The sequence below is a fragment of the Mytilus galloprovincialis genome, chromosome 7, assembly GCF_965363235.1.
Source record: "Mytilus galloprovincialis chromosome 7, xbMytGall1.hap1.1, whole genome shotgun sequence".
Classification (NCBI taxonomy): domain Eukaryota; kingdom Metazoa; phylum Mollusca; class Bivalvia; order Mytilida; family Mytilidae; genus Mytilus; species Mytilus galloprovincialis.
The window spans coordinates 91,858,394-91,884,973 of NC_134844.1; the positions used below are offsets into that span (position 1 = coordinate 91,858,394).

The following is a 26,580-nucleotide window of genomic DNA, read 5'->3' on the forward strand; positions in this document are numbered from 1 at the left end:
TGAAATGAGGTTGAGGTCAAGTGAAAACTGTCTGACGGGCATGAAGACCTTGCAAATACGCACATACCAAATATAGTTATCCTATTACTTATAATAAGAGAGAATTCAACATTACAAAAATTCTGAACTTTTTTTTCAAGTGGTCACTGAACTATGAAAATGAGGTCAAGGACATTGGACATGTGACTGACGGAAACTTCGTAACATGAGGCATATACAAAGTATGAAGCATCCAGGTCTTTCACCTTCTAAAATATAAACCTTTTAAGAAGTTAGCTAACGCCGCCGCCGGATCACTATCCCTATGTCGAGCAATTTGCAGCAAAAGTTGCAGGATCGACAAAAAGCGGAAACGTTACGGTATTTCTGTTACTTTTTTAACAGATTTGAAAATTAAAATATGTTTGTATTAAAATAAAATATATATACAGACCTCGTCCCCTTTCACGGGTCATACCTGCCTCATATTAAGCTTTGTGTATAAGTTTCATAACAATTGGTTGAGGCCAAAAAATTTAAGAGAACGGAAACAAATTTTGTGGACCTACGAACAGACGGACAAAGGTAAAACATAATGCCCCTCCGCAACGGCGAGGACTTAATGTTTTTTTTTATCGAAAGCGATAAAGTAGCTGATTTACATGACAAAAGAGAAATTACCCAAGAATACATGGAATCACTTAATGACTTCCACACAAATATGAACACACACACACAAACACATCCATATGTACAATGCATATATGTAGGAGTGTCAAGAAAGGGGTTCAATGTTGATAGGTACACATGTATAAGGGTAATAGACATTAGAGCATTCTTTGCAAATCAATAGTACATTTATAAACAATTAATATGCATAAGTGGGGGATGGGGTGGGGGAGTACACACACTAAATTTAATAGCAACTGAGATATTTCTTACAAATCGCTATTACCTCGAGCTGTTTTAGGTCCACTTTTTCCAGGCAGATACTGTTCAAACACACAGGGATCATCAAGGTTTCTACTACCATCCAATACTAGCAAGTAAATAGCTCGATATGTCAAAAACGTTTGGTGGGTACTATAGAATACATCTTGCCCTCCGAAGTCCCAAATGATGACTGGAGCTATTTTCCTGTGATGTAGCTTCTTCTTTCCAGCTTTAACAGTTTCGTCCCAAAATCTTTCTTTTGTCATCACCACCTTTATTTCATCAACATCTCTTTGGACACCAAATAGCTTCTTTAACTTTCCAATGATACCAGGGTTTCGTACTACTTCTGTAGTAGAAGTTGTTTCTGGTGATTTGGTTTCAGTTTCTAAATGACACTCTGGAATAATTACATAAGCTGTACAATTGAGACAAGTAGTAATGTATACGGGTTCTTTAATTTTTATCTGATTTATATTTTCTTTATATATTGATTATTTGTATTAAACAAACGTGTCGTTCGTTTGATCTCAGTTCTTCATTAATTTAAAATCAATTTTGCCTTACATTTTTTTTGGCTTTCCTCTGCATGTCCTATTTTGACTTCAAGACGAAAGCCAACCATGCTTGATGAAGATATGTAGCTAGAAAAACCATATCTTTTTGCAGAAGATTGGGAAAAGGGATTACATTTGTCTGCATATCATAAGAAACCACATTACAGTAACAGACTTTACTACGGAATCTTTTCCACACTCAACAGTTTATTCTTAAATGTGTGTCTGACGTGATAAATCTGGACATTTAATTGTCTCCAGTGCAGAAATATCATATTTCACTCGATGCAGTAGAACAGTATATATGTTTCAGTTCTAAAGTATGGTATACCACGAATCGAATCAATTTACAACGAAAACCTTATTCAAATGAAAAATAATAATGCGGAATTCAAAACTGACAATGTTTTAAAAATGTATCCAATATTTGTTCATGTTTGTATCAATCTTCACCCTGACACACCTATATTCTTGAAACATCTTGTTAAAAATATCGTTTAATATCAAAACGAGAAGTAAACATGTCATTTTCCCCATTACATTACTATAATTAACAATGGTCTACAAATGTAATAATTAATACTGACATGTTTCTGCCTAAACTTTCCTTTCGTTTCATATGATATTTAAACTGTAGAAAGTCGCCAATGAGAGACGTCTTTTTCTACAACATGGACAAATTAATCAAATGTTAGAATAACATTACCATTATATATACCTGGTGTAGTTTCAGAAAGGACTGGCAAAGAACTAACAATTTTCTTTCCTCTTGGTATGCTTATTTCTTTGACAGATCCCTTTGACAGAACAGGGAGAGGTTCGTTTGCTGCTTTGATTTCAGGTTGCTTTTCTTCAATGGGATTGTCAGTAACGGGCTGCTCAGTATCCTCTACGTAACTTCTGGCTTGAGATTTTTCAAGATGGACAGGTAACAAATAATTCTCTGCATGAATGAAAAATAATGTTTGTCATCATGAGCCAATTGTTGTTTGAATGGGCTCTTTAATTGGATTATCTAGACTTATTTCGAGATCAAAAGAGGTGCTATTTATTAAATAATTTAAACTCTACATCCATATGGAGTGATGGATAATCAACAATATAATAGAGTAATAAAAAGCTTTTACATATATTTTGAAAAGGGTTTTGAGAACGAAATGTGTTGCATCATAAGGGTTGAAAAGTGTTTCAACATCATTACATTTTTTTTAGCAGTATAATTAGTCAGATTCCCTCAGATAGCAAATGCAAGGCTGTATCAGAGTATTGAGATTCGAATAACATAAAACTGGTTGATAAATTCCCATCCTGAAGATGTTCGAATGCGGCAGAATAATGGAGTTTACTGCATTGTACATGTTGTAAGGTTTAAGAAAGTTATGACCATTCAATTAGACTGTCAATCAAGCCTTGATTGTTGGAGGCTTGTGTGTAGTACCACAGCACATACGCACCGGTTTAATAATTAAAGGTCAGTTCACTACGGAAACATCTTTGTAATTATAAATGTCGTTTTTTTTATTTAAAGCTGACTGATATCTTATTAAACAAAACATGTTTTTGATTTTTTACATCGATCTTTTTTTTCTGACAGACATGAAAGAAAGCTTATTTGAGTGAGCCAAGGACTAAACGTTTAAAGAGAAAATGTATAGCAGATAATGTTCAGTATTCTATTCCCGTTCCTTTGGCAGTATGACTTAAGAAAATCATAAAAGTGTTTAAATCTATTTGTCAAGTACTCTCTCGTATCGTACAAGACGATGTCTTCGGAAGAATCTTCGATAGAATGCTTGCCTTGATTGCATTTAGCTTTGGTAAAACAAATATTGCAGTGCATCTAGATATAAATAAAATCATCATAGATACCAGGATTGAAATTTCATATTTGCACCAGACGCGCGTTTCGTCTACAAAAGACTAATCAGTGACGTGTTCCATCCTAACTTTGAAAAGTTCAATTTAATATGAGCCGGACAAGTACTTCTTCTTATACTGGGGTTATTTTCCAGTTGCTCTTTTCCTTTAATTTTAAAATTCCAAAATGTACTGTTTGTAATGATGATAACAAACTAAAGGCTCTTAAGAGCCTGTGTCGCTCACCTTGGTCTATGTGCATATTAAACAAAGACACAGATGGATTGATGACAAAATTGTGTTTTGGTGATGGTGATGTGTTTGTAGATCTTCCTTTACTGAACATTCTTGCTACATACAATTATCTCTATTTTTAATGAACTTGGCCCATTAGTTACAGAGGAAAATATTTTCTTAAAAATTTACAAAAATTTATGTTCATGAAAATTGTTGAAAAATGACTGTAAAGGGCAATAACTCCTTAAGGGGTCAACTGACCATTTTTGGTCATTTGACTTATTTGTAGATTTTACTTTGCTGAACATTATTGCTGTTTACAGTTTATCTCTATCTATAATAATATTCAAGATAATAACCAATACGGCAAATTTCTTTAAAATTACCAATTCAGGGGCAGCAACCCAACAACTGGTTGTACGATTCATCTGAAAATTTCAGGGCAGATAGATCTTGACTTGATTAACAATTAAACCCCAGTCCGATTTGCTCTAAATGTTTTGGTTTCAGAGTCATAAGCCAAAATCTACATTTTACCCCTATGTTCTATTTTTAGCAATGGCTGCCATCTTGGTTGGTTGGCCGGGTCACCGCACACGTTTTTAAAACTAGATACCTCAATGATGATTATGGCCAAGTATGGTTAAATATGACCCAGTAGTTTTAGAGGAGAAGATGTTTGTAAAAGATTACAAAAATTTACAAAAAATTGGTAAAAAATTACTATTAAGGGCAATAACTCCTCCAGGGATAAACTAACTATTTTGGTCATGTTGACTTATTGTAAATCTTACTTTGCTGAACATTATTGCTGTTTACAGTTAATATCTATCTGTAATAATATTCAAGATAATAACCAAAAACGCAAAATGTCCTTAAAATTGCCAATTCAGGGGCAGCAACCCAACAACTGGTTGTCCGATTCGTCTGAAAATTTCAGGGCAGATAGATCTTAACTTGATTAACAATTTAACCCCCATGTCAGATTTGCTCTAAATGCTTCGGTTTCAGAGTTATAAGCCAAAATCTACATTTTACCCCTATGTTCTATTTTTAGTCATGACGGCCATCTTGGTTGGTTGGCCGGGTCACCGGACACATTTTTTAAACTAGATACCCCAATGATGATTGTGGCCAAGTTTGGTGAAATTTGTCCCAGTAGTTTCAGAGGAGAAGATTTTTGTAACAGTTAATGACGATGGACGACGGACGCCAAGTGATGAGAAAAGCTCACTTGGCCTTTTAGGCCAGGTGAGCTAAAAAATAGTACGACATGATGTTTGAGGGCAATAAACTTTTAAATAGAATCAATAATCAGGAGTTATCCTCTCAGAAAATGTTTCAGTCATGTATTACAAAAAAAAAATGTAGCGGATCTTTAGACTGATTCATTTACATCAGCAGCTCCACAGAAATAAAAAAAAAATGCAAGAAATGTTAAATATTATTTGTTTGACAGATTTCATCCTTCCAATAATATATTAGTCTTGAAGAATTGTGCCGTCTTCATTTAAATAACGTCTTTGTAGTGGAATAGTGTGTACATAGAGATTCAAGTCATATAAAGGGAAACACGTGTATTAATACATTATTCTGCAATTGCTATAACCTTTGATAACACATATTCTACTGAAAAAATGATCATGTATTGTTTTTACAGATAGATATATCACATACTCAAGATTTGAATTCAGTACCAACCATATGATGACGAATTGAAAAAAAGGAATAACAGTAACAGCGTTATGAACTGGGCTCCTGTTATTAAGATATGCGAGCAGGATTACAGCCCATTTCACTGAAGATCTTCTGGTTTGTCTGTTATAAGAAATTCAAAGATATCTCGGAATGAATATTGATTGACATTACAGTTATCTGAACTTCTCCTTTTTGTATGAAAATTCTTCGATCAAATTTATTAAGTGTGACCTTCTTTCGTATTTGTATTTAATATATACATTATTTTGACTGTTCTAGTCTACATTTCACTCAAGAATTCGAATAATGTAAAATGGGTGAAAATCGCAATTGAATGAATCTTGATTCTTAAAGGCTTACTTGGATAAGTACAATCTTCTGTTTCTTTCGAAGGGACAGATAATTCGGTTGTTGGAACCACAGCATCATTCAATATGTCCGGTGTAGCATTATCAGACACTGGTGAAAGATTTTCCGATGTTATTGTGCTTTGAGCTTGTCCATCAGGAACAACTACATCTTTAGATGACGACTGACCTTTCCCTTTGTGCTTTGTCAAAGTATCTCTACTTTCCAATGTTAACGGGCGTTGAGTTTGTCCATCAGGAACAACTTCATCTTGAGATGACGACTGACCTTTCCCTTTGTGCTTTGTCAAGGTATCTCTACTTTCCGATGTTAACAGACGTTGAGCTTGTCCATCAGGAACAACTTCATCTTTAAATGACGACTGACCTTTCCCTTTGTGCTTTGTCAAGGTATCTCTACTTTCCGATGTTAACAGACGTTGAGCTTGTCCATCAGGAACAACTTCATCTTTAGATGACGACTGACCTTTCCCTTTGTGCTTTGTCAAAGTATCTCTACTTTGAGGTAAAGATCTACTGATAGCTACTTCTGATAATGTAAAATCTAAAAATATATTGATAAACTTATTTTTAGTATTTATCCAATGTTGTGCTGTTACACCATTGTTCAAAAATAAAGAAGGTTTAACAATTCTAACGATCATAAACATGTTTAATCCAGCCACTTGCTAAATGGGACTGTCCCAAGTCAGAATCCTGTAACTCAGGGTTTGTCGTCGGTTGATGTCTGTCATATTTCTGTTTCGTTTATTGTTTTGTCATGAATCATTGTTCTATTGTTTGATTTTTTTTTATGTTGGGGCCTTTTATAGATGGCTATATGTTACCAATTCTGCTATTGTAGAAGGCCATACCTTGACCTATATGTGCTTGTATTTGCTTATTTTTGTCGCTGTAAGATAGTTGTTTCATTGGCTATCATACCAACTATCCTTATTTTATACTTTGTTTCAACAGATGCTGTTGAACTCGTACCTAACATATTTTAAAATTCATCATAAAGTGATCTAAAAGACGTATCTCTTATTGAATTTAAATCTTTTCCACTCTAAGTACATCATCAATTCAGATTGTATATTGAAAAGCACGTAAGCAATATTTCACAAACATGTCAATGACCAAATATCAATTTAAACAAGCTACTTAACTATTTTGTAACCAATGAATAACTATACTTGGTGAATAAAGATATTGTCCAAATAAATTGAACAATGTGATCATTTTTGGTTTATTCGATACTTTAGATTTAGATAATCTACATATCTTTTAAAGATTCATTTCCATAAAGAAGTATGTATACTTTTCCCTATTGGTCGTTTTTAGTAACATTTCACTGAATCACATTGTATATATTAAGTTATATTGACCAATAATACAATGACAATATACGATTCTATATGGCATACAACAGACATGTTTTCTGACAAAACACGGTTCTATGGCATAGAACAGAAATGTTTTCTGACAGGAAACGATTATATGGCATAAAACAGAGATGTCTTCTGTCAAGATACGATTGATTGATAATGTATTTATACTTTATATATTAAAATACCTTGTTTGCCATGCATCCATTCTTTGGCCTCACGGTCTATAAATGACAAACCATTGTATAAATCAATCCCATCAGTTGATAACCTCCTCGTGGTTGGACCTTTGCCCACAAGATATCTTGCAATTGTAGTTTTACCGGTGCCTTGTTCACCTGCTAACATAACTCGAGCTTCATAATGGCAGTATCCTTCTTCCTCTAATAAACTTGCAAATACACCAGCTGATCTTTTGTCAAACTGATTAACCTCCAGGGGTAAACCTAGAAAGCGTCGCATTATTTGAAAATATGTTGCCTTTATTTAATTTAAGAAACTCAAATAAGTAACAGGGGATGACGTCTTAATAAGAGAAAAAACCCAAGTAAACAGGAGACTTAAAAAAGTATGTTTCCCTCGCCTGGATATATGTGCTTTGTTCATTGTTGTACGGTGACCTATTGGTGTTAATGTCTGTGTCATTTTGGTCTCTTGTGGACAGTTGTCTCATTGGCAATCATAGCACATCTTTTTTTTTATATTTTACCATTACAGACTACAATATAATGTATGATTTAAATCTCCTGTTGGCTGAACTTGTACCGCTGATAATTTCTTCCAATTTTATAAATTCCGGTACTACAGTTTGAGCAAACACCTAAAAAGGGGTAACTTGTTATGAAGGAAAATAACTCAAATGAGGAGATCCCTGACAATTTAAGCTATGCTAACCTTCTTATAGAATGTGTCTTGCTTGTAATTTTTGCTTACTTATTTATATATCATTTTAACAAAAATGAACAAAATTGGTAAAAATTACATTTAAAAGCAAAAACTCTTTTAGGGAGTCATCTAACAGTTTTACGTGTAAATGAACAGTAGGCATATCTTGACATTCTGCAATAGGGGGTTTCACGATAATGCACACAACTTTCATATATTTTTGGTCATATAAATCATGTTGTTTAGCAGACGGCATCAACAGACATTATTTATTTACAATAGATACCCACTCATGATTTTGAACAATTCTTTTTTTCCAAATGAACAGGTAGTTTCAAGGGAGACGATGTTAGAAAAATATATAAAGCAACACGCAAAGGGATGACAGACGCAAATCAATGCAAATAGTTCAATTGAACCTTTAAGTCATATAAGCTGAATATCAATTAATATAAACAAAAAACATTGCTAGAATCAGCATATAAAAGAACCCCAATGATTCCATGTTTGATTAAACACTTCTTAGGTAATCCATTCTGTTCAAAAGTAAATAACTCAACATTTAATTCCATGAACCAATAATGTAAATCTTAAATTAGTCATGATTTAACCATAGACTCTTAAATTAGATATAATGTAATTATAAATGATGTTATAATTATTTTTAAATAATAATCAAGTATAATTAATATTTTGCAAATAAATCTGTCACTCCAACTATAATTGAGTGATTGACAAATAACAGATGGTAACATTATGTTAACTTGATAAAAGGTGTAATCAAACTTTATATATATATATAGTTGATAGTTCCCAATATTTATTTTTTTCATTTAACTAATCTAGAACTGCAACTTATCTTCACTTCAACTTTTTAAGTTATCAAAAAGATGTAATGAATTTGCAAACAGGATCAAATAAAATTAACACACACACACACACACACACACACACACACACACACACACAAAATATATCTATATATAGCACTCAGAAAATTAATTTATACAGAAAAACACCTACTCCAAAATTCTTCAATCAATTTACCAAAGAAAAGAACAAAATCCAAATTTGTATTTATCATTAATACAATGTCTGTTAAAAATCTATAAAACTAATCTGTAATTATCTATACAATTAACTCCTATATAGCTTTTAATCATCAACACTAAAAAAAACAGAAAATTTTCAAATAAATCTGTCACTCCAATTATAATTGTGAGATAAGACATAAGCCATATGCTACATGTATGTATTAAACTGATAACAGGTGAACATTATTTATAAAATGTAATCCAACTTTGTGTATATAATTGAAAATTTCTGTTTAAAGGGAAATAACTCATTCTCAAAAATAGTACCATTTATGGATATTAAAAAGGACGATAACTCAATAACGAGAAAAGTTAAAATCGTGAAAATTAAACTTGCACTTAACTGGAAATATTCATTTGTTATCATAATGAAGTTATAACAAGAATGCATAATCGCATGGTGTTTACCTTGTATGATGTCATAACTAAAAGACATGAGAAAGATACCAAAGATACATTCAAACTCAAACATGTATTGCGAAAAACAAAGTGAAGTTACCAAAAGACAAACCACATTATGCAGTATAAAAAATGCATAACACTTAATAGCATGATAATATGACAAAAACGCATACTGTTGTTCATGATCATGATATCATAACTAAAATGAATCTCATCGTGATATTTACTCTGATTATAATGTCATAACTAAAGTGCATAATATCAGATAACTTTTTCAACAGAAATTATATTTCAGTAGAACTTATATTTTAGGCAAAATAGAATGAATAAAGTAATTTAAAACCCTATTGTTAATTTTAAATTTTAAATTTATTTTACTATGTTTTATAAAGCCCCAGTCCCACTAGACCACGATCGCACCACGCTCACCGCGATCTAAAATAAATTCAGATCGTGGTGAGATCGCGGTATGAGCGGCATTAAAATGTAAATTTTCGTTGCTTACACGATGCTACTACGCCCTCATTACGCTTCTACAACGATCCCGCAACGAGTATACCACGTTCTCACAGCGCTTATTCTGCGACCTCACTACGCTTATCAAGATCTTTCTGCGCTCATTACGTTCTCACTAGACAAAACAACGAGTTGTCCGATTGCAACACGATCTTACCACGCTTCTACTGCGATTATTGCACGTTCTTACCACGATTATACTGCGGTCATACCGCGATCTTACCACGTTCTCAGCAATAACGTCAACATCGTGTTCCATATCAATACAGTTCTATTCCTTCTACTAGTATTTCTGATTTATACGTAGATTTCTCGGAAACAATACAGTCATGCCACCAAATTCTACCAGAACACGTGGGTGTGGTAGTAGGGGTTGATGTAGAGGCAAACGTCTGTGATAGTAACGAATCTAGATCAAGCAGATATTTCGGACCGACCAATCCAACATAAATTACAACCTACTGCTGGTCCATAAAGCTCAAATGACGATATTTCGGTGAACGATAGCAGAGATGACACAGATGTGTCAAATAATATAGGAATATGTGGTACGAGTGCCTATAAGACAACTCTCCATCCAAGTAACACTTTACAAAAGAAAACTATTATAGGCGAAGGTACGGCCTTCAACACGCAGCCTTGGTGCACACCGAACTGCAAGCTATTAAGGACCCAAAAATTAGTAGTATAAAACCTTTCAAACGGGAAAACCAATGGTCTAATCTATATAAAAACGAGAAGCATGGTTGAGCTGTTAGAGAAAATGGACAAGAAGTCCTAATTACATACAAAAAACAAAACCTGGAGAGATTTAATATATTTTATGTGACAATGACAATGAGAATGATGGTCGTAGTATGAACGTAGTCAGGTCGTTATAAGAGCGTGAGGAGCACGGCAAGGACGTGCTAGAATCGTACTATGGTCGTGAACTGCGTGGTATAGTCGTAGTGGAGGCGTAGTTGGGTCGTGGTGAGAACGTGATGGTCGTAGTGAGGTCGTAATAACGTCGCTGTGAAATCGTAGCGCAGCCTGTCCAAATAGAATCACGCTTTCGCTACGCTCTCGCTTCGTTGCTTCAGCGACCTTTGCGATCTTACTACGATCTTAGTGCGCTCTTCCTACGCTTTTACTATGACCTGATTTCGCCACGACCGCACCACTATTGTTTTGAACATGTTCAAAGTTGGCCACGCTCATCACGATCTTGAAGACCTCACCACGACCGTGATACGACCGTACTACGATCATCAAAATTTGCAATTTTTTTTCACAGATCATAGTGCGATCGTGGCCTAGTGGGACTGCGTTTTAACATAACATTAAATCATTTAAAATAACAAGATATATAAGTAAGTGGAAATACGCTGTTTTCCTCCTTACTTAGACCTGAACAATAAACAGCCAAGTGGAGTATTTACAACATAGTTTTCTTCAATTATTCTTTGATAAAGAAAATAAGTATTAAAAAAACTACTGTTACAACTTTCTCAGGAAAAATTGACCTAACATTAACTTGTTTATTTTTCTTGTAAAGCTTTTCCCTTAGTCATGTATATACACGTAGACATCATTGTCTTTATAATTGTAGGTTTTGGCATTCCGATTAAAGGTAAATCTAAACATGTTTGCTCATTACCACGCTTGAACCAGCTTAGATGTTTGTGATGCCCTCTAAATATATTTGATATTTTTTGTTGTCTGTCATATAAGTGTTTAAAGAACATTCCCCGCTATTCAGAAATAGTATGTTTGTTATAAAATATAACCATTGTATCTCATAAATATTAAAACAGTAATTTCTAATGACAATATTTGTAGTATCAATGTCAATATCATGAGTGCAAAATATGAACGTATGAGCTAGTCATGATGGTATGCCCTTAAACAGTGGCAGTGAGTCCCCAGGAAGTTAAAGGTCATTCGCTATTGAATCGATTAACATTCCATGATACCTTATATAATTGATTGATAGGTTGTTGGTGTTTAACGCCACTTCCCCGTACCATTTGCAACATCAGTGTGATCAGTATTTATTGATAAAGGAAATAGAAGGCCTAAAGGGAACCACCTTCCTTCACAGGAAAAATATAATTTGATGTATTATATTCAGTACTATTTTAGATGTCATAATATAAGTGTGATTTTTTTATGATTTTTATATTTCAGTATGTGTTATATAATTAACACCAGCTTAAGAAATTAAATGAATCACTTGATAAAGAATGAAAATAAGTATTCACAATTTTTGGTAGGTCTAAAGTAAAGTTGTATGTTAACTCCAGGTGATCAAATGACAATCTAGATATAAGGATTAGTATCAGAAGAAGTATTTTATACTTTCTTACTTTATAACATTAGTTCAGTTTATGTAACAAAGACCTGATCTTTAGGAACATGGGTCAATTATCATTAATATGTAAAGTAAATATATTGAGAACTAATATTGTGTAAATTAAATAATGAAAAACACAATATATAAGTTGAGCATTTTTAATTACGGACAACCAGTTATATGATAGTTGCTAGACATATTGTTATATACATTTCTCATGACCCTATGTGATTGTTATATGTGATTGTTATTGCTGAATACTGAAACTAGAATTATGAATAACAAGGACAGTAATTGTCACAGTACTGGCCTCGATTATAGTTCTATATTCGCATTCCAAACAGTTGTTTTCCATTAATAATAATTAAAACCATAAACACGTGATACAGGAAATTCAAAAGCACAGAAAGCAGTAGTATAAAAACAAATATCATAAATGAACGAGTCATTAGGTTACCAAGCAGATGAAACAAACAATACAACAAATTAAGGTAAAAGCATTTTCACAGGAACACTTACCTAATCGCAACCAATTTTCATACTCCTAGAAATATTAAAAAAAAATGGTTTTATGTATTGATACATTTGAAATAATGTTTTTGAGAAATAATCAGAAGAAACATCTTCACGTGAAGACAAATATTAACAAACAAACACAGAATCAAACAATACTATTATTTCCAACTATCATTGTTGAAAATTGAATAAGAAAGACCTGTAATAGAATTTAGCCATCTGCGAATCGGATCACTTTGTGAAGATATTATTTAAGCAGATTGTTGGTTTCAATAAGAGTTCTAATACCAAATATATGAATAGTTTTGTTAAATCGTTATAACAGTAAGATGGACCCCCCCCCCCCAAGTACAATTTTTAGATTTTTAAAAGTAGAGGCTCTAAAAAGCGTGTCTCGCTCACATCGATCAATGAGCATCTTCAAAAATTGTCACTCACCCAACATTGCAAACTTCATTTTTTGTTGATTTTGTATTGCTGATCATTTGTTTATGTTAAAAAAAAATTCTGTATCTATCATTTTCTTATAAACACAAAAAAAAAATGGTAAAAATATTGACTTATATAGGTTGCACTTTGTAAATACTGCTGTTTCGCAAGCAACGCCTCCTTAGGGGAGAAATATAATATTCATAGATATGTCAATTTGTTAATGGACTGGTTCTCACATATGATATCTGTGTTTCCTCTCATAAGGACAAGACTTGAGAATGTTATCAGTATGGAAATAAGGGAAGTGGCTAACATTTAGTTCTTAGGAGGTCAACAAGTGGAGGGAGGGGTAGTATAGAAATTTAGTACAAGTTTGAACTCTTGGAAGTTCAGGGCACATAAATGTTGAAAATATGCCGCACAGTCCTATATTTTGACTTTTGAATAAAATAGTAGTGCATATCAACTTTCCGTTTTGTGATATAATTTTTCACGAAACTTCCTAGTAAAAGTAGCACAGCTTTAGCCACAAAGGGAGTTCCTCAGGGAAATTGCATTGTCTATATTAACAACATTGCAACCTATATAGGAGGAAAAAAGAAAACGTGAATATTTTATTTAAATATATTATTAATCATGGTTGAAATTGCAGGGCAGTGATTGCATTGCAATCTTATCTGGTAACTATGTACATTGTTTATATCTCCTGCGCCTCTATATCATAACGTTATTCATATTGACCAATCAGGATGCAGCATAGGTACCCTTGATATGTCTGGCATTTCATATCAACCAATCAAGAGCTAGTATTCATATTTCCCGCCTCATTAATTAGCCAATCAGATTTAAGTAAATTATCATCGTCTGGCATCATCGGCAGTTTCAGCATTCAAAATAATAACTTGCAGCAGCGAACACCTTGTTTAAACTAAGGCTAAAGATTTTTATTCTCATACTTATTAATTATAAGTTTAACAATCGAAAGTGGACGTTCTATACAGTACGATGGAAATCTTACATTTACAGTACTATGAGATGAATTTACGATACTATTAACGAAAGTTTGATTTCATCTGTGAAAACTTCAGGAATTCGGTGATAAATCCATGGAATTCAAGATATAAACTCGCGTGGTACAGCGTAATTAATACCGATGAAACGGTGATTTATTCGCAGAATCGTATTGCATGTGCAAACCAGAACTTTTAAAGTTGAAGAGCACTAAGCTGGAACGTTCTAGACATCACAAGTTATACCATATTAGCGTAACTTCGGATGCAGACCGGGAAATCATGTTTTGGTGCAGTAACCAATGATTGGAAATATTAACATTAACTTTGCTGTGATAACGTGCAATCAGTTAGCAAGATGACTTTGGAAGGTTCAAGCTCCAAGACCATGACAGACGTGGAACGGGTTCTAACTTGGGCAGATGCGAAAAAGCTTAGCGAGGCCACGGCAAATGCAGTAATAAGCCTAGGATTTGACTCAATGGAAGCTTTGGCGCTTTTAGAAGGCGAAGATCTTCAGAAGACCAAAATACCGATTGGACAACAGAAACTACTCCTGAAGAGCATAAGGCAGTCATTTAAAGCAGAAACTGAAAACGCGCCAAAAAGCAGTAATGGTGGACTTCCGGCATGTCCGACTACAGAAGATGCGTGCGCACCGGAAGTGACAGACATTCAAGATGGCGGCAACAATAACAAAAACAATCCAACATCCGGATTGACAGACACGTGTGTTGGCAATGTTTTAAATCAATTACAACAGCAGCAATCAGCATCTGGTGTCACAAATCAAGGTAGTGCTTGTTTTAATAACATTCAGTCCTGGCAGGACCCACAAATATTTATTAAATCGTTAGGAAATAACAAAACTAACTCTAATTATTTAGACATTGTAGATTTTGTCATGTTATCAGGGGTTAACATTGGGGATAACGATGAAAGGATTGTATCAGAATCGGGTTCAGGTCAGTTAATTTTAAAATCTGGACCTTCTAAACCTAAGCTAGAGTCTTTAAATGTAAGCCAATGGTCAATGGCAAACTTGGCAATTTTATATAAGTTATTAGAAGAGGGTCATCTAGTCCAGAATAACATTCTGGACTATTTATCATATGCAACTCGTACATACCAATTGTTTCTTTCGCATGATGTAACATCAGTTTTCTTTTATTATAGAGAGTATCGCAGGTTGCAGAATTTACATAAGTTTAGATGGGGAACTGATGTACCACATATTCAAACTGTGTTTTTAAAATCAAAGGGTAGTAACTCAAACAAGTTTTCTAAACCTCCAGTTTCTACATCTAAGGGTTTTAAACCATTTTCCTCTCACACAGCTGGTGGGAAAGAAATATGTAAAAAATTCAACTCCAGGCTAGGTTGTTCACTTAGTGGGTGCAAATTTGAACATGTGTGTAATGTCCCAGGCTGTGGACAAAGACACTCTGGCTCTGGGCATCAGTCTAGCTTTCCAAAAAACGGTTAGGCCCAGTAAAACCTCTGCGTGACCTTCACCTTGATGCTTGGGTTACTGAACTAAAGTATGACTTTGACAAAGAATACTTACTTCATGGTATAGAATTTGGGTTTGACATTGTGACCTCAGCAGCTAATGAGTTACCATCAGGAATAGTTGGTAAAAACCACCCATCCGCTTCACCTAACAACCCCCTGTACGAAAAAGCTCATTTGCAAATTCTAAATGAAATAGAACGTGGCAACTATGTTTTTGCTGAAAAAACTCCCCGCATTATAAGTCCATTAGCAGTTATACCTAAACCAGACGGGGGCGTCCGTATTATTCATGACTGTAGTAGACCAGAGGGGTCTGCAGTAAACTCCTTTGTTGGTGAAATAGAAAAACAAAGATTTCAAACTTTAGATGAAGCATCAAAATTAGTTACTCCAAACTGTTATATGGCTAAAGTAGATTTGAAAACCGCTTATAGATCTGTGAACCTTAGCTCACAAAGTCAAGAAGTAACTGGTTTAAAATGGACCTTCCCTGATGGAACAGATTATACTTTTTATGATACAAAGCTCCCATTTGGATCAAAATTAGCACCCCATATTTTTCATAGGCTATCCCAAGCTGTCCGTCGTATGATGTCACGCAGAGGTTTTACTATCATCGCATACTTAGATGATTTTTTTATTTGTGAAACAACAAAGCAGCGTTGCATCCAAGCATTAAACATTTTACTCGCACTTCTTCGCAAGTTGGGATTTATGATAAATTGGTCAAAAGTGGTTGACCCCACCACTAAATTGACTTTCTTAGGCATAGAAATTGACTCTACTGCAATGGAGTTAAGGCTTCCAGGGGAAAAGCTTTCCCTACTTAAGCATGAATTGGCAGAATTTAGTAAGCGTAAAAGAGCATCAAAAAAGCAATTGCAATCTATAGCAGGCAAACTTAATTGGGCATCAGCAGTGGTTCATGGCGGGAGAGTATTCCTTCGCAGAATTATTGACGCAATTACCCCTTTAAAGCATGATTGGCATAAGGCAATCCTCCATGGCGAAATACGGCATGATATTGAATGGTGGAAAAAATTCTTAGAGACTTTTAATGGAAAGTCCCTCATTTTAGGAAAGATCCCCTTGTCATCAGTATACACAGATGCATGTAAGCAGGGGGGAGGGGGTTTCTTTGGATGTGACTGGTTTTATACGAATTGGGAAAATGACTTTCCTGTAGTAAAAAATCTCCATATCAATGAGCTTGAGGCTCTTGCAGTAGTCTTGGCAGCGCAAAGATGGGGGAAAGATTGGGAAAATAAAAGAGTCGTTATATTCTCAGACAATATGACCACTGTTGCATGCTTGAATAAGTGCACTTCACGCAGCAAAATTTTGATGTCTTACCTTAGGGACTTGTTTTGGCTCTCTGCAACATATAATTTTCACATAACAGCTGTCCATGTTCCAGGGAAAGTAAATATTATAGCAGACTTCATATCTAGGTTACATGAGCCAAATGCGTTTTACCATGGAAGTATTATATTGACAGGAACTCCAACAAACCGACTTCAAACGTTTATAGTGCGATGCCGCAAAATCGTTAAGTATCTGTTAATTAATTTGACATCTTTCAATTAGTTGTATCGATGCATGGGTTCAACGGCGTTTTCGGGATACTCGTAATTACGGAATTTACCGAAGTAACCGGATGTATACATAAATGTCAAGGATATGACATTTAACGACCATGCCAATATTTGGCAGTTGACAATTTATAGTTTTTAGGTTTTCTATGTTAATAAACTATCAACATTTACAAATATTTCACTAATCAATATGGACATGCACGATTTTGATGATTAAGAATTTGAAAAAATTATCGGAGAAGAAATTGAAGAGTTTTATTGCTTTTGTAAATCTGAAACATGTTTTAAATAGTTTTGAATAGTTGTAATCTGCATGTATAATTGAGGTTTACTGCTAACAAATCACTTGTTGAATTGTTTACTGAAAGTCCGGTGTCAAATGTTTCATTCATTTCAACAAAAAGAAAATTTTATTAATTTCCCAAAACAAATCGTCAGACGCCAGAGCAATCTCGGACCAGGTTGAATTTAAAAAAAAGAAGGTGTACATGTAATCTGTGTTTTAACTTGATACATACTATATGGAGAGACAATCACAGGCGTATAATTATCCACCTCTTAGTGCTTAAAACAATTTCTATAAATATGTTAAGTTACATTTTACGATCGAGAAAACTATTAATATTTGTGTTACACTCGATTAAAATTTACAATCTTTAACTTAAAATTTGAGTTATCAGGCGCCATCAGGCACACTACACGGACATCACATTATTTTCTGCAAACACTCTACTTCAGAGTCATGTAATCTGCATAATCCGATATTTCCCGATTTCCTAGTTCTAGTGATAAAAACATATTAGACAAAACTAAAAATAATCTTGCCTTCTTTCCAAATACAGTTATTTTTCTTTTGTCATTCTGTTAAATATGGACCGATTTTTAAGATTGTTTCAGCTGTTGTCTTTAATTATTGAATAGAAACAGGTGTCGTTATTGATGAAGCGATTCGCAATTAGCCACGGGAGTTTCCGTGTTTATTTACATTGGTAGGTAGATTAGACCCTCGATAACAGATCACGTGATAAGATCAGTTTCTGTAAACTACACACGCGAGGGCGGTATCGCAGATACCCCACAAAGGAGTTATCACATACTTGACATACTGAGTCGGAACCTTTTATTTTCCTAAAGAAATCAGTGGGGTGCGAATGTGCTAATTTTTCGTTGGAGTTCCTGTCAATATAATACTTCCATGGTTTTACCAATTTATGAATTTTTATCTTCCCAAACCACTGTTTTTAAGGCATTTGGAATCCCATATGTCTAACCAAGCCCTATCCTATCTTTTATGTAGGCATTCCAAGTGCAGGGAAGGTGCAGGAGTTGGATAGCCTAGTTTTGTTTTTCCAAAGCAGGATGTTTGCAGACTCAACGAAAAAGACATATATGTTGTATTTTAGAAGTTATGAATCCTTTTGCAGAGGTTTACTAATTCCTATGGTCCCAATTAGCAAAGATAATTTGGCCAGATATATTGTTTTTCTTACACAAAGGCTTTGTTATAACTCAGTTGTCAATTATTTAAATATTGTGCGCCTCCTGCATGAAGAGGCTGAGTTGCCTTACCCTATTGATACACATTTTGTCAAAGGTGTCTTAAAAGGGGTTAAAAGAGTTCTAGGGGCTGAAAAACGCCCAAAATTACCAATAACTCCTAAAATACTGTCTGGCATTTTTGCAACTATAGACTTAAATGAAAGTTTGGATATAACTTTTTGGGCAGCTTGCTTAGTAGCATTTTTTTCCTTTTTCAGGAAATCAAACCTTTTTACACCATCTTTACAGGAATTTAATCCTGATCGGCATTTAAACAGGGCATCGGTTAAGTTTTCGAAGGAGGGGGCCACTTTAACACTCAGGAAAACAAAAACCATACAAAATAGGGAAAGAGCTCTAGAAGTACCTTTACCTATAATTCCAGGTTCCCCCTTCTGTCCCTGTCAAGCTTTGAAACTATCATTTGATATATGCCCTTCCTCTCATAATTTGGTGTCAGCTTTTATGTTTTCCTCCAAGTCCAAGTTAATGCCCCTTACATATAATGGGTTTTTAGCCAGATTAAAACAGTCTTTAAAATCTCTAGGATATGATAGTTCTAAGTACTCTGGGCACAGTTTTCGTAGAGGCGGGGCAACATTTGCATTAGAATGTGGCGTTCCTTCTGAAATTATTCAGACACAGGGGGATTGGAAGAGTGATGCATACAAAAATTATTTAGATCCTTCTTTCACTCATCGACAGACTGTCATGAATGTCTTTGCAAAAGCACTTCCAAAAATGGTATAAAATGGTTTTCTAATCATAAATTTTTCAATATCATTGTAATCTTAGTTTTATTTTTCTGAGTACAAATATTTATACACTATTCCCCTACCTCTAAATACAGGTTTGGATTTCTTTTTGGAGAACCACAGTTTTTATTACACATCATTTATCTTTTGTATTCATGCATTACTTACATTTTGTATTTGCCTTAATTCATTTAGCATTATGTTCAATTATTGTATAATTGAAATAATTACATGCATACTTAATAAACTGTGGTTAGTTTTCCCAAACCTGTCTTTGTTTAAATATATAACCAACACTGCCTTATGTTCTATTCGGCCGCTGAATCCTTCGGGTGTATCCAAACTTGATTTGGGACGTTATATAAGTCATACCATATCAAGCGTTGGCAGGGAGGCTGAAAAGAGGCAGTGTTTATCACCATTGGCAAAGGGGGGAAGGGTGGGTCTCTATTTTCATAACATAAGATTAATGTGAATATTTTATTTAAATATATTATTAATCATGGTTGAAATTGCAGGGCAGTGATTGCATTGCAATCTTATCTGGTAACTATGTACATTGTTTATATCTCCTGCGCCTCTATATCATAACGTTATTCATATTGACCAATCAGGATGCAGCATAGGTACCCTTGATATGTCTGGCATTTCATATCAACCAATCAAGAGCTAGTATTCATATTTCCCGCCTCATTAATTAGCCAATCAGATTTAAGTAAATTATCATCGTCTGGCATCATCGGCAGTTTCAGCATTCAAAATAATAACTTGCAGCAGCGAACACCTTGTTTAAACTAAGGCTAAAGATTTTTATTCCCACCCTCCAAGATTGAGAAAATTTGGTCCCTAACTATGATGACTCAGCATACATTTACAGTTTACAGTTTGCATAGTTTACTTAAAGACATGAATTCAAAATGAATTCTAAATGTATGCATATTTGTAATTTGAATTGTTAAGAAGTGCTTATAGTTACTCTTCACAGTCATTGAAACTCAAAGATCCTTCCTGAATATTGTTTTGTGGTATTTTTGTTCTGTCGATTTTTATATGTTGATTTAAGCTGAATATGGTCATTGTTGGAGGCCATACTTTTACTTACAGTTGATCCTTGTCCTTTGACCTCTGGTAGATAGTATTCTCAATGGCAATCATATCATATCTCTTTATCTTTATATTATCATAGATCTTATTTTGATGGTTATGTTTGTCATTTACCAGAACATTTGTTTTCCTACTCTACTTTTTCGCAAAAACAATTAATGTGGATTTATATATATTTGCATATCATATAGTTATAAAGGGACATAACTGAAGAACAGTAAAAGTGACGCTACCAAAATTTGAACTTGATCTGACTTTTGTGGTACATGTGGTAATAAGCATTGAGTAAAAGTCTCATAACATTTGGTTGAGGCAAACTTAAGTTAGAGAACAATAACTAAACATTTTGCAATTTCTCAATTTCTAAAGGGGCATTTCTCTAGAACGGTTTGAATGACACCACCAAAATTCACCCTTGATTTGTATTTTGTGATAATAAGCGTTGTGTATAAGTTTCATAACATTTGGTTGAGGCAAACTTAAGTTAGAGGGCAGAAACTAAAAATTAAGCAATTTTTCAATTATAAAAGGGCATAACTCTAGAACCTTTCAAATTACGCCACCAAAATACAACCTTGATCCGTGTTTTATGGTAATTAGCATTGTGTATAAGTTTCATAACATTTGAATGAGGCAAACTTAAGTTAGAGAACGGAAACTGAAATTTTGCAATTTTTCCATTTATAAAGGGGCATAACTCTATAATGGTTAGAGTGACGCTACCAAAATTCAATCTTGATCTGTATTAAGTGGTAATAAGCATTGTGTATAAGTTTAATAACATTTAGTTAAGGCAAACTCAAGTAAGAGAACGAAAATCAATTAAGGGACGTACGGGACGTACGTACGAACAGACGGACAAGGGTAAATCTTAATGCCCCCTCCGCTACCGCGGGGGCATAATAATTGAGTGTCAATAGATATAGGAAGATATGGTATAATTGCCAATGAGACAACACTCCATCCAAGTGACAATTTATAAAAGTAAACCATTATAGGTCAAGGTACAGTCTTCAACACGGAGCCTTGACTCACACCGAACAACAAGCTATAAAGAACCCCAAAAAATTACTAGTGTAAAAACAAACAGTCTAGTCTATATAAAAACTAGAGGGTCCAAGGACCCTGTGTCGCTCACCTGATATTTTTATTTACAATTGTTGCATGATAAATGCAACTGTTGTACTGTTGTTTAGTTTCAGAGATATAATACTAAAGAGTGCATTTGAAACCTATGTTTTATTTCAGCCATGTGGGCAGGCAGGGTCATCATACACAGTGGTCCCTGGATATCCTAGTGGTGATTTAAACCAAGTTTGTTTAAATCCGACAGTTGTTCAGGGGAGAATTTTTGTAAAATTTATCTAACAAGAAATGCAAAGTGATGAGAAAGTTGTGAAGTAGTTTTGTTGTTGTGCAACCCCCCCCCCCCCCCACCCCCCCCGCCTTTGCAAAAAAACAAAAAGGTAATAAAAAATTATCATATATGGGCAATCTATCCTATAAATGATTTCTGCAAAATTCAGTTGATTGTGCAACGGTTGTATAGCCAGCTGAGGTCGTTAAAAACTCTCTTTCTTTTGTTGTTGCAGATAGATCTTGACCTGATAAACAATTTTACCACATGTCAGATTTGTTCTAAATGCTTTGGTTTTTGAGTGATAAGCCAAAACTGCATTTTACCCCTATGTTCTATTTTTAGCCATGGCGGCCATCTTGGTTGGTTGGCCGGGTCACCGGACACAATTTTTAAACTAGATACCCTAATAATGATTTTGGCCATGTTTGGTTAAATCTGGTCCAGTAGTTTCAGAGGAGAAGATTTTTGTAAAAGATAACTAAGATCTACGAAAAATGGTTAAAAATTGACTATAAAGGGCAATTACTCCTAAAGGGGTCAACAGACCATTTTGGTCATGTTGACTTATTTGTAGATCATACTTAACTGAACATTTTTGCTGTTTACAGTTTATCTCTATCTATAATAATATTCAAGATAATAACCAAAAACAGCAAAATTTCCTTAAAATTACCCGAGTTATAAGCCAAAAACTGCATTTTACCCCTATGTTCTATTTTTAGCCATGGCGGCCATCTTGGTTGGTTGGCAGTGTCACCGGACACAATTTTTAAACTAGATACCCTAATAATGATTTTGGCCATGTTTGGTTAAATTTGGCCCAGCAGTTTCAGAGGAGAAGATTTTTGTAAAAGTTAACGACGACGGACGCAGGACGACGGACGACGACGGACGACGACGGACGACGACGGACGACGACGGACGCCGGACGCCAAGTGATGAGAAAAGCTCACTTGGCCCTTCGGGCCAGGTGAGCTAAAAACGAGAAACAAGAAACCATAAACACTTATGGACCACATCAACAAACGACAACTACTGAACATCAGATTCCTGACTTAGGACAGGTGCAAACAATTGCAGCGGGTTTAAACGTTTTAATGGTACCAAACCTTCACCATTATCTGAAACAATAGTGTAACATCACAACAGGTAAACATTGTTATATCCCTCTATAAAGGGCAAACATTTTTTAAGTAGACGACAGACAGTTTCTACAATATTGACTTAAAACATATCTCCTCCTGATTACAGATTTTCTCTTTCTATTATAGTTTTCAAGTTTATAGCAAAACACGTGAAAAATGTATTAAGATCACTATTTTAGGATACATGTAATATCTCCTGTATAAATTTATATTAACAATTTTGGGTAACACTAACTTTGTTTTCTATGTAACATTTTTGGCCTATGTATTTCAATGGACATTGGAAAGCATGGACATTTTAACAAAAAAGAGTGCCAACGCTGAAATGTCTCGCCTGCTTTACTGGCCATTGATTATATGTTGAAAGTCTTGAAGATAACATTTTACTAAAAGGATTACAGAAACTGAACATTTTTAAAGATCTATGACAATGAGGTCAAGGTCAGATGATACCTGCCAGGCAGACATGTACACCTTTTAATCATTCAATACACCATATATAGATGCTCTATTGCTTATAGTACTTGAAAAACAGACAAAAACACAAAAACTTAACATTGACCAATGCACATAAAAATTAGGTCAAGCTTAGATAATATCTGCCAGACAGTTCAAGGTCTGATGATACCCACCAGACAGACATGTCCACCTTTCAATCATTCGATACACCAAATATAGTTGATCTATTGCTTACAGTACTTGAAAAACAGACGAAAACACAAAAAACTAAACATTGACCAATGAGCCATGAAAATGAAGTCAAAGTCAGATGAAACCTGAAGACTGACATGTACCCACTGAAATCATTCCATACACCAAAACTAGTTGACTCACTGCTAATAGTATTTGAGAAACAGACCTAATCATGTAACTTTAACCGTGATCACTGATCCATGACATGAAGTCGAGGTCAGGTGAACTCTGACTGACAGACATATAAACGTTGCAAGGAACCCATATACCAAATATAGTTATCCAATTACTCATAATAAATGAGAATTTCTCATGACAAAATTTACTCAATTTTTTTTTCAAGCACTCGCTGAACCATGAAATTGAGGCCAAGGACAATGGGCCATTCCAGTTAATTTCTGACAGATTGGGATGGATGGGGAGAATTTTGTTTATACGTATCAGAAAAAAACATCATGAAAAACTACCTATCAGATCTAAAAATTAAGACCTATCAGAAGTAGAGTTTCTGTTCATATTGGGTGGGTGGGCTTTCATGGGAAAAAATGACCTATCAGAATTTTTTACTGCAAGGATTGTACCTATCAGAATTTTAAATATAATACCAGATAATGCATGACACGTTACTGTCTACATTCAAAAGCACCCCTAAGATCTGACATAGGCATTTTTGTAACCCCTAAGATGTAATTATTTTAAATTATTTACTGCTGCAAGACCCTCGGAAGTTTTTTGTGTATAAGTGTACGTGTCAGATGAAAAAAACAAATTTTTTACCCCTAAGATGTATAAATTTTACACCCCTCAGAAAGGACCATCCAACCCCCTTTAGCAGATATTAACTGGAATGGCCCAATGGACATCTGGTTGACGAAAACTTCGTAACATAAGGTATCTGCATACAAGATATGAAGCATCCAAGTGTTCTACCTTCTGAAATATAAAGCTTTATACAAATAGTTTACGCCGCCAACACAGCCGGATAGTTATACCAAAGTCTCCAGACAAAAATATGATGATTGTGGCCAAGTCTGTATCCATTTAGTTAGTTTCAAAGGAGAAGATTTTTTGTTAAAGTCAACCTGAAAAATCCCCCTCCCCTTTCCATAAGTAACTAATCTCTCTCAATTGAAAGAACCAGAATTCTTGGTGCAATTAAAATTTGGCATGATTCCTGGAGGTTAATTGGCGCTCTTTACTGGTTAATTGGCGCTCTTTGAGTAAATCCTAAGTTACTTCAGAAAGATTGATCGACGATTCTTCATTTACTAGGCATTCAGGTGTTAATTTAGCTACCGCAGGGTATCAGAATAGAATGACTGAATTATTCGGAATCTAAAAATTAAGGGACGACAACTATTTTTGATCAAATTGGCCCCTTTGCTTAAGATGAACTTTTTGTAAAAGTTAAAAGGACACACGACTGACGCTTAGCAAAGAGAACCTCTTACTTGGTTCCGCAGATCAGCTGAATCATGTAATCCCCATAAGAAGACCTCACCCACATAAAGAAGTTATATTTTGAACAGTCTGTCAAATAAATATTATAGTGTTTCGACAATCATTTGATAAGTTTATGTTTTACTATCCAGACTAGCATACGAGACAGTTATCAAACAAAAAAATCAACCTAAATATATCATCTTATCATACTCTACGGACACTTTGTCAACTAATGAAGGCAATCATTGACTGCCACTGGTTTGTTTTTGTTTAGTAATGTTTGTAGAGTGGTGTCTCACTGACGTTTATCTTATAATCGTTTTTATTCAAACGAATTCAATACACTGCATTGCTATATTGACATCAGTATGATTTTATGAGAGAACACCTTGCAAATATTTCATGTATGTGAAGGCATCTGTCCATGAAATCAATTACTCAATGACAAGCTTTCTATTGCTTTCTATTTTGTTTTCTCTAATTAATCTAAGATGTTTGTAAAAAAAATATCCAGTACTGTTGATTAATTCATCATGAATACCAACATTCAAATTTGTGCATAAAGGTCAACCATGAATTTGATGTTCAACTTTGGTCAATGCAACTTTTCTTCAATCCACGTAAATTGATACCCACAGAAAACAAATAATGAATGGATGGTTTTTTTTTAATATTTCATAAAGGTTATCTACTGGTTAATTATAACATAAAATGTACCTTTAGTATGTCTGCTATTTTCTTCTTATCCTCTTTCTTACCATCAAAATTTAGTACTGAAGCCGCCAAATCATATGGAGTACTACCCTGAAATATAATCAAACATTCTAGGACTGATATCTATCATCCAATTCTAAATCATCCTCTATTACAAGAAAGGACAGACAATACAAACAAATCATATCGTGTTACTCTTGGAATTTATTTTTTCCCAATAAACCTCTTTAAATAGTGAATGAATCAAAATTTAAATATTACATTGTTCTGTATGGTTGGCGGTTGTAGTGTCTGTGGTCATTAATTGTTGGTAGTTGTGCTGATTTAGGTATGTGGCTTTTTGTTGTTGTGAAGGCTGTTCAAGATTAACATACACCATTGTTGTAAATGGTTTGGTGGTTGGAGTGTCCAACGTCAAGGTTTGTGGTTGTGCTGATTGCAGTATAGAATGTGTAATATTTGTGAAATCTGTGCAAGATTGTTTTGTGAGGTGTATGCTGTAAACGGTGATAAAGGTGTATATGGTAAATA

The 26,580-nt window shown here is 34.4% G+C and overlaps 3 protein-coding genes across 5 annotated transcripts in view; 2 read left to right on the forward strand and 1 right to left on the reverse strand.

Moving 5' to 3' along the window:
* The window catches only part of LOC143083986 (uncharacterized), a 48,509-nt gene extending 22,328 nt beyond the window's left edge, over positions 1 to 26,181 (reverse strand). The window contains exons 1-6 of one of the 3 annotated variants that reach the window (XM_076260396.1): positions 26,053 to 26,181; positions 12,748 to 12,772; positions 7,185 to 7,442; positions 5,622 to 6,173; positions 2,176 to 2,412; positions 935 to 1,312 (exon numbers count right to left, since the gene is read on the reverse strand). In XM_076260396.1, the coding sequence (XP_076116511.1) occupies positions 935 to 1,312; positions 2,176 to 2,412; positions 5,622 to 6,173; positions 7,185 to 7,344 (1,327 nt within the window). In that variant the 5' untranslated portion in view covers positions 7,345 to 7,442; positions 12,748 to 12,772; positions 26,053 to 26,181. The remainder of the gene's footprint in view (positions 1 to 934; positions 1,313 to 2,175; positions 2,413 to 5,621; positions 6,174 to 7,184; positions 7,443 to 12,747; positions 12,773 to 26,052) is intronic. The other 2 variants (XM_076260399.1, XM_076260397.1) reach the window with 2 other exon arrangements.
* On the forward strand, positions 15,368 to 17,503 carry LOC143083984 (uncharacterized). Its single transcript, XM_076260394.1, has one exon. The coding sequence runs from the start codon at positions 16,104 to 16,106 to the stop codon at positions 17,286 to 17,288; it is 1,185 nt and encodes a 394-aa protein (XP_076116509.1). The 5' UTR covers positions 15,368 to 16,103; the 3' UTR covers positions 17,289 to 17,503.
* Positions 18,501 to 20,409, forward strand: LOC143083985 (integrase/recombinase xerD homolog). The gene has a single exon (XM_076260395.1). It carries the CDS (start codon positions 18,656 to 18,658, stop codon positions 19,583 to 19,585), a length of 930 nt encoding a protein of 309 aa, XP_076116510.1. The 5' UTR covers positions 18,501 to 18,655; the 3' UTR covers positions 19,586 to 20,409.
* Positions 26,182 to 26,580: the final 399 nt, after the last annotated feature.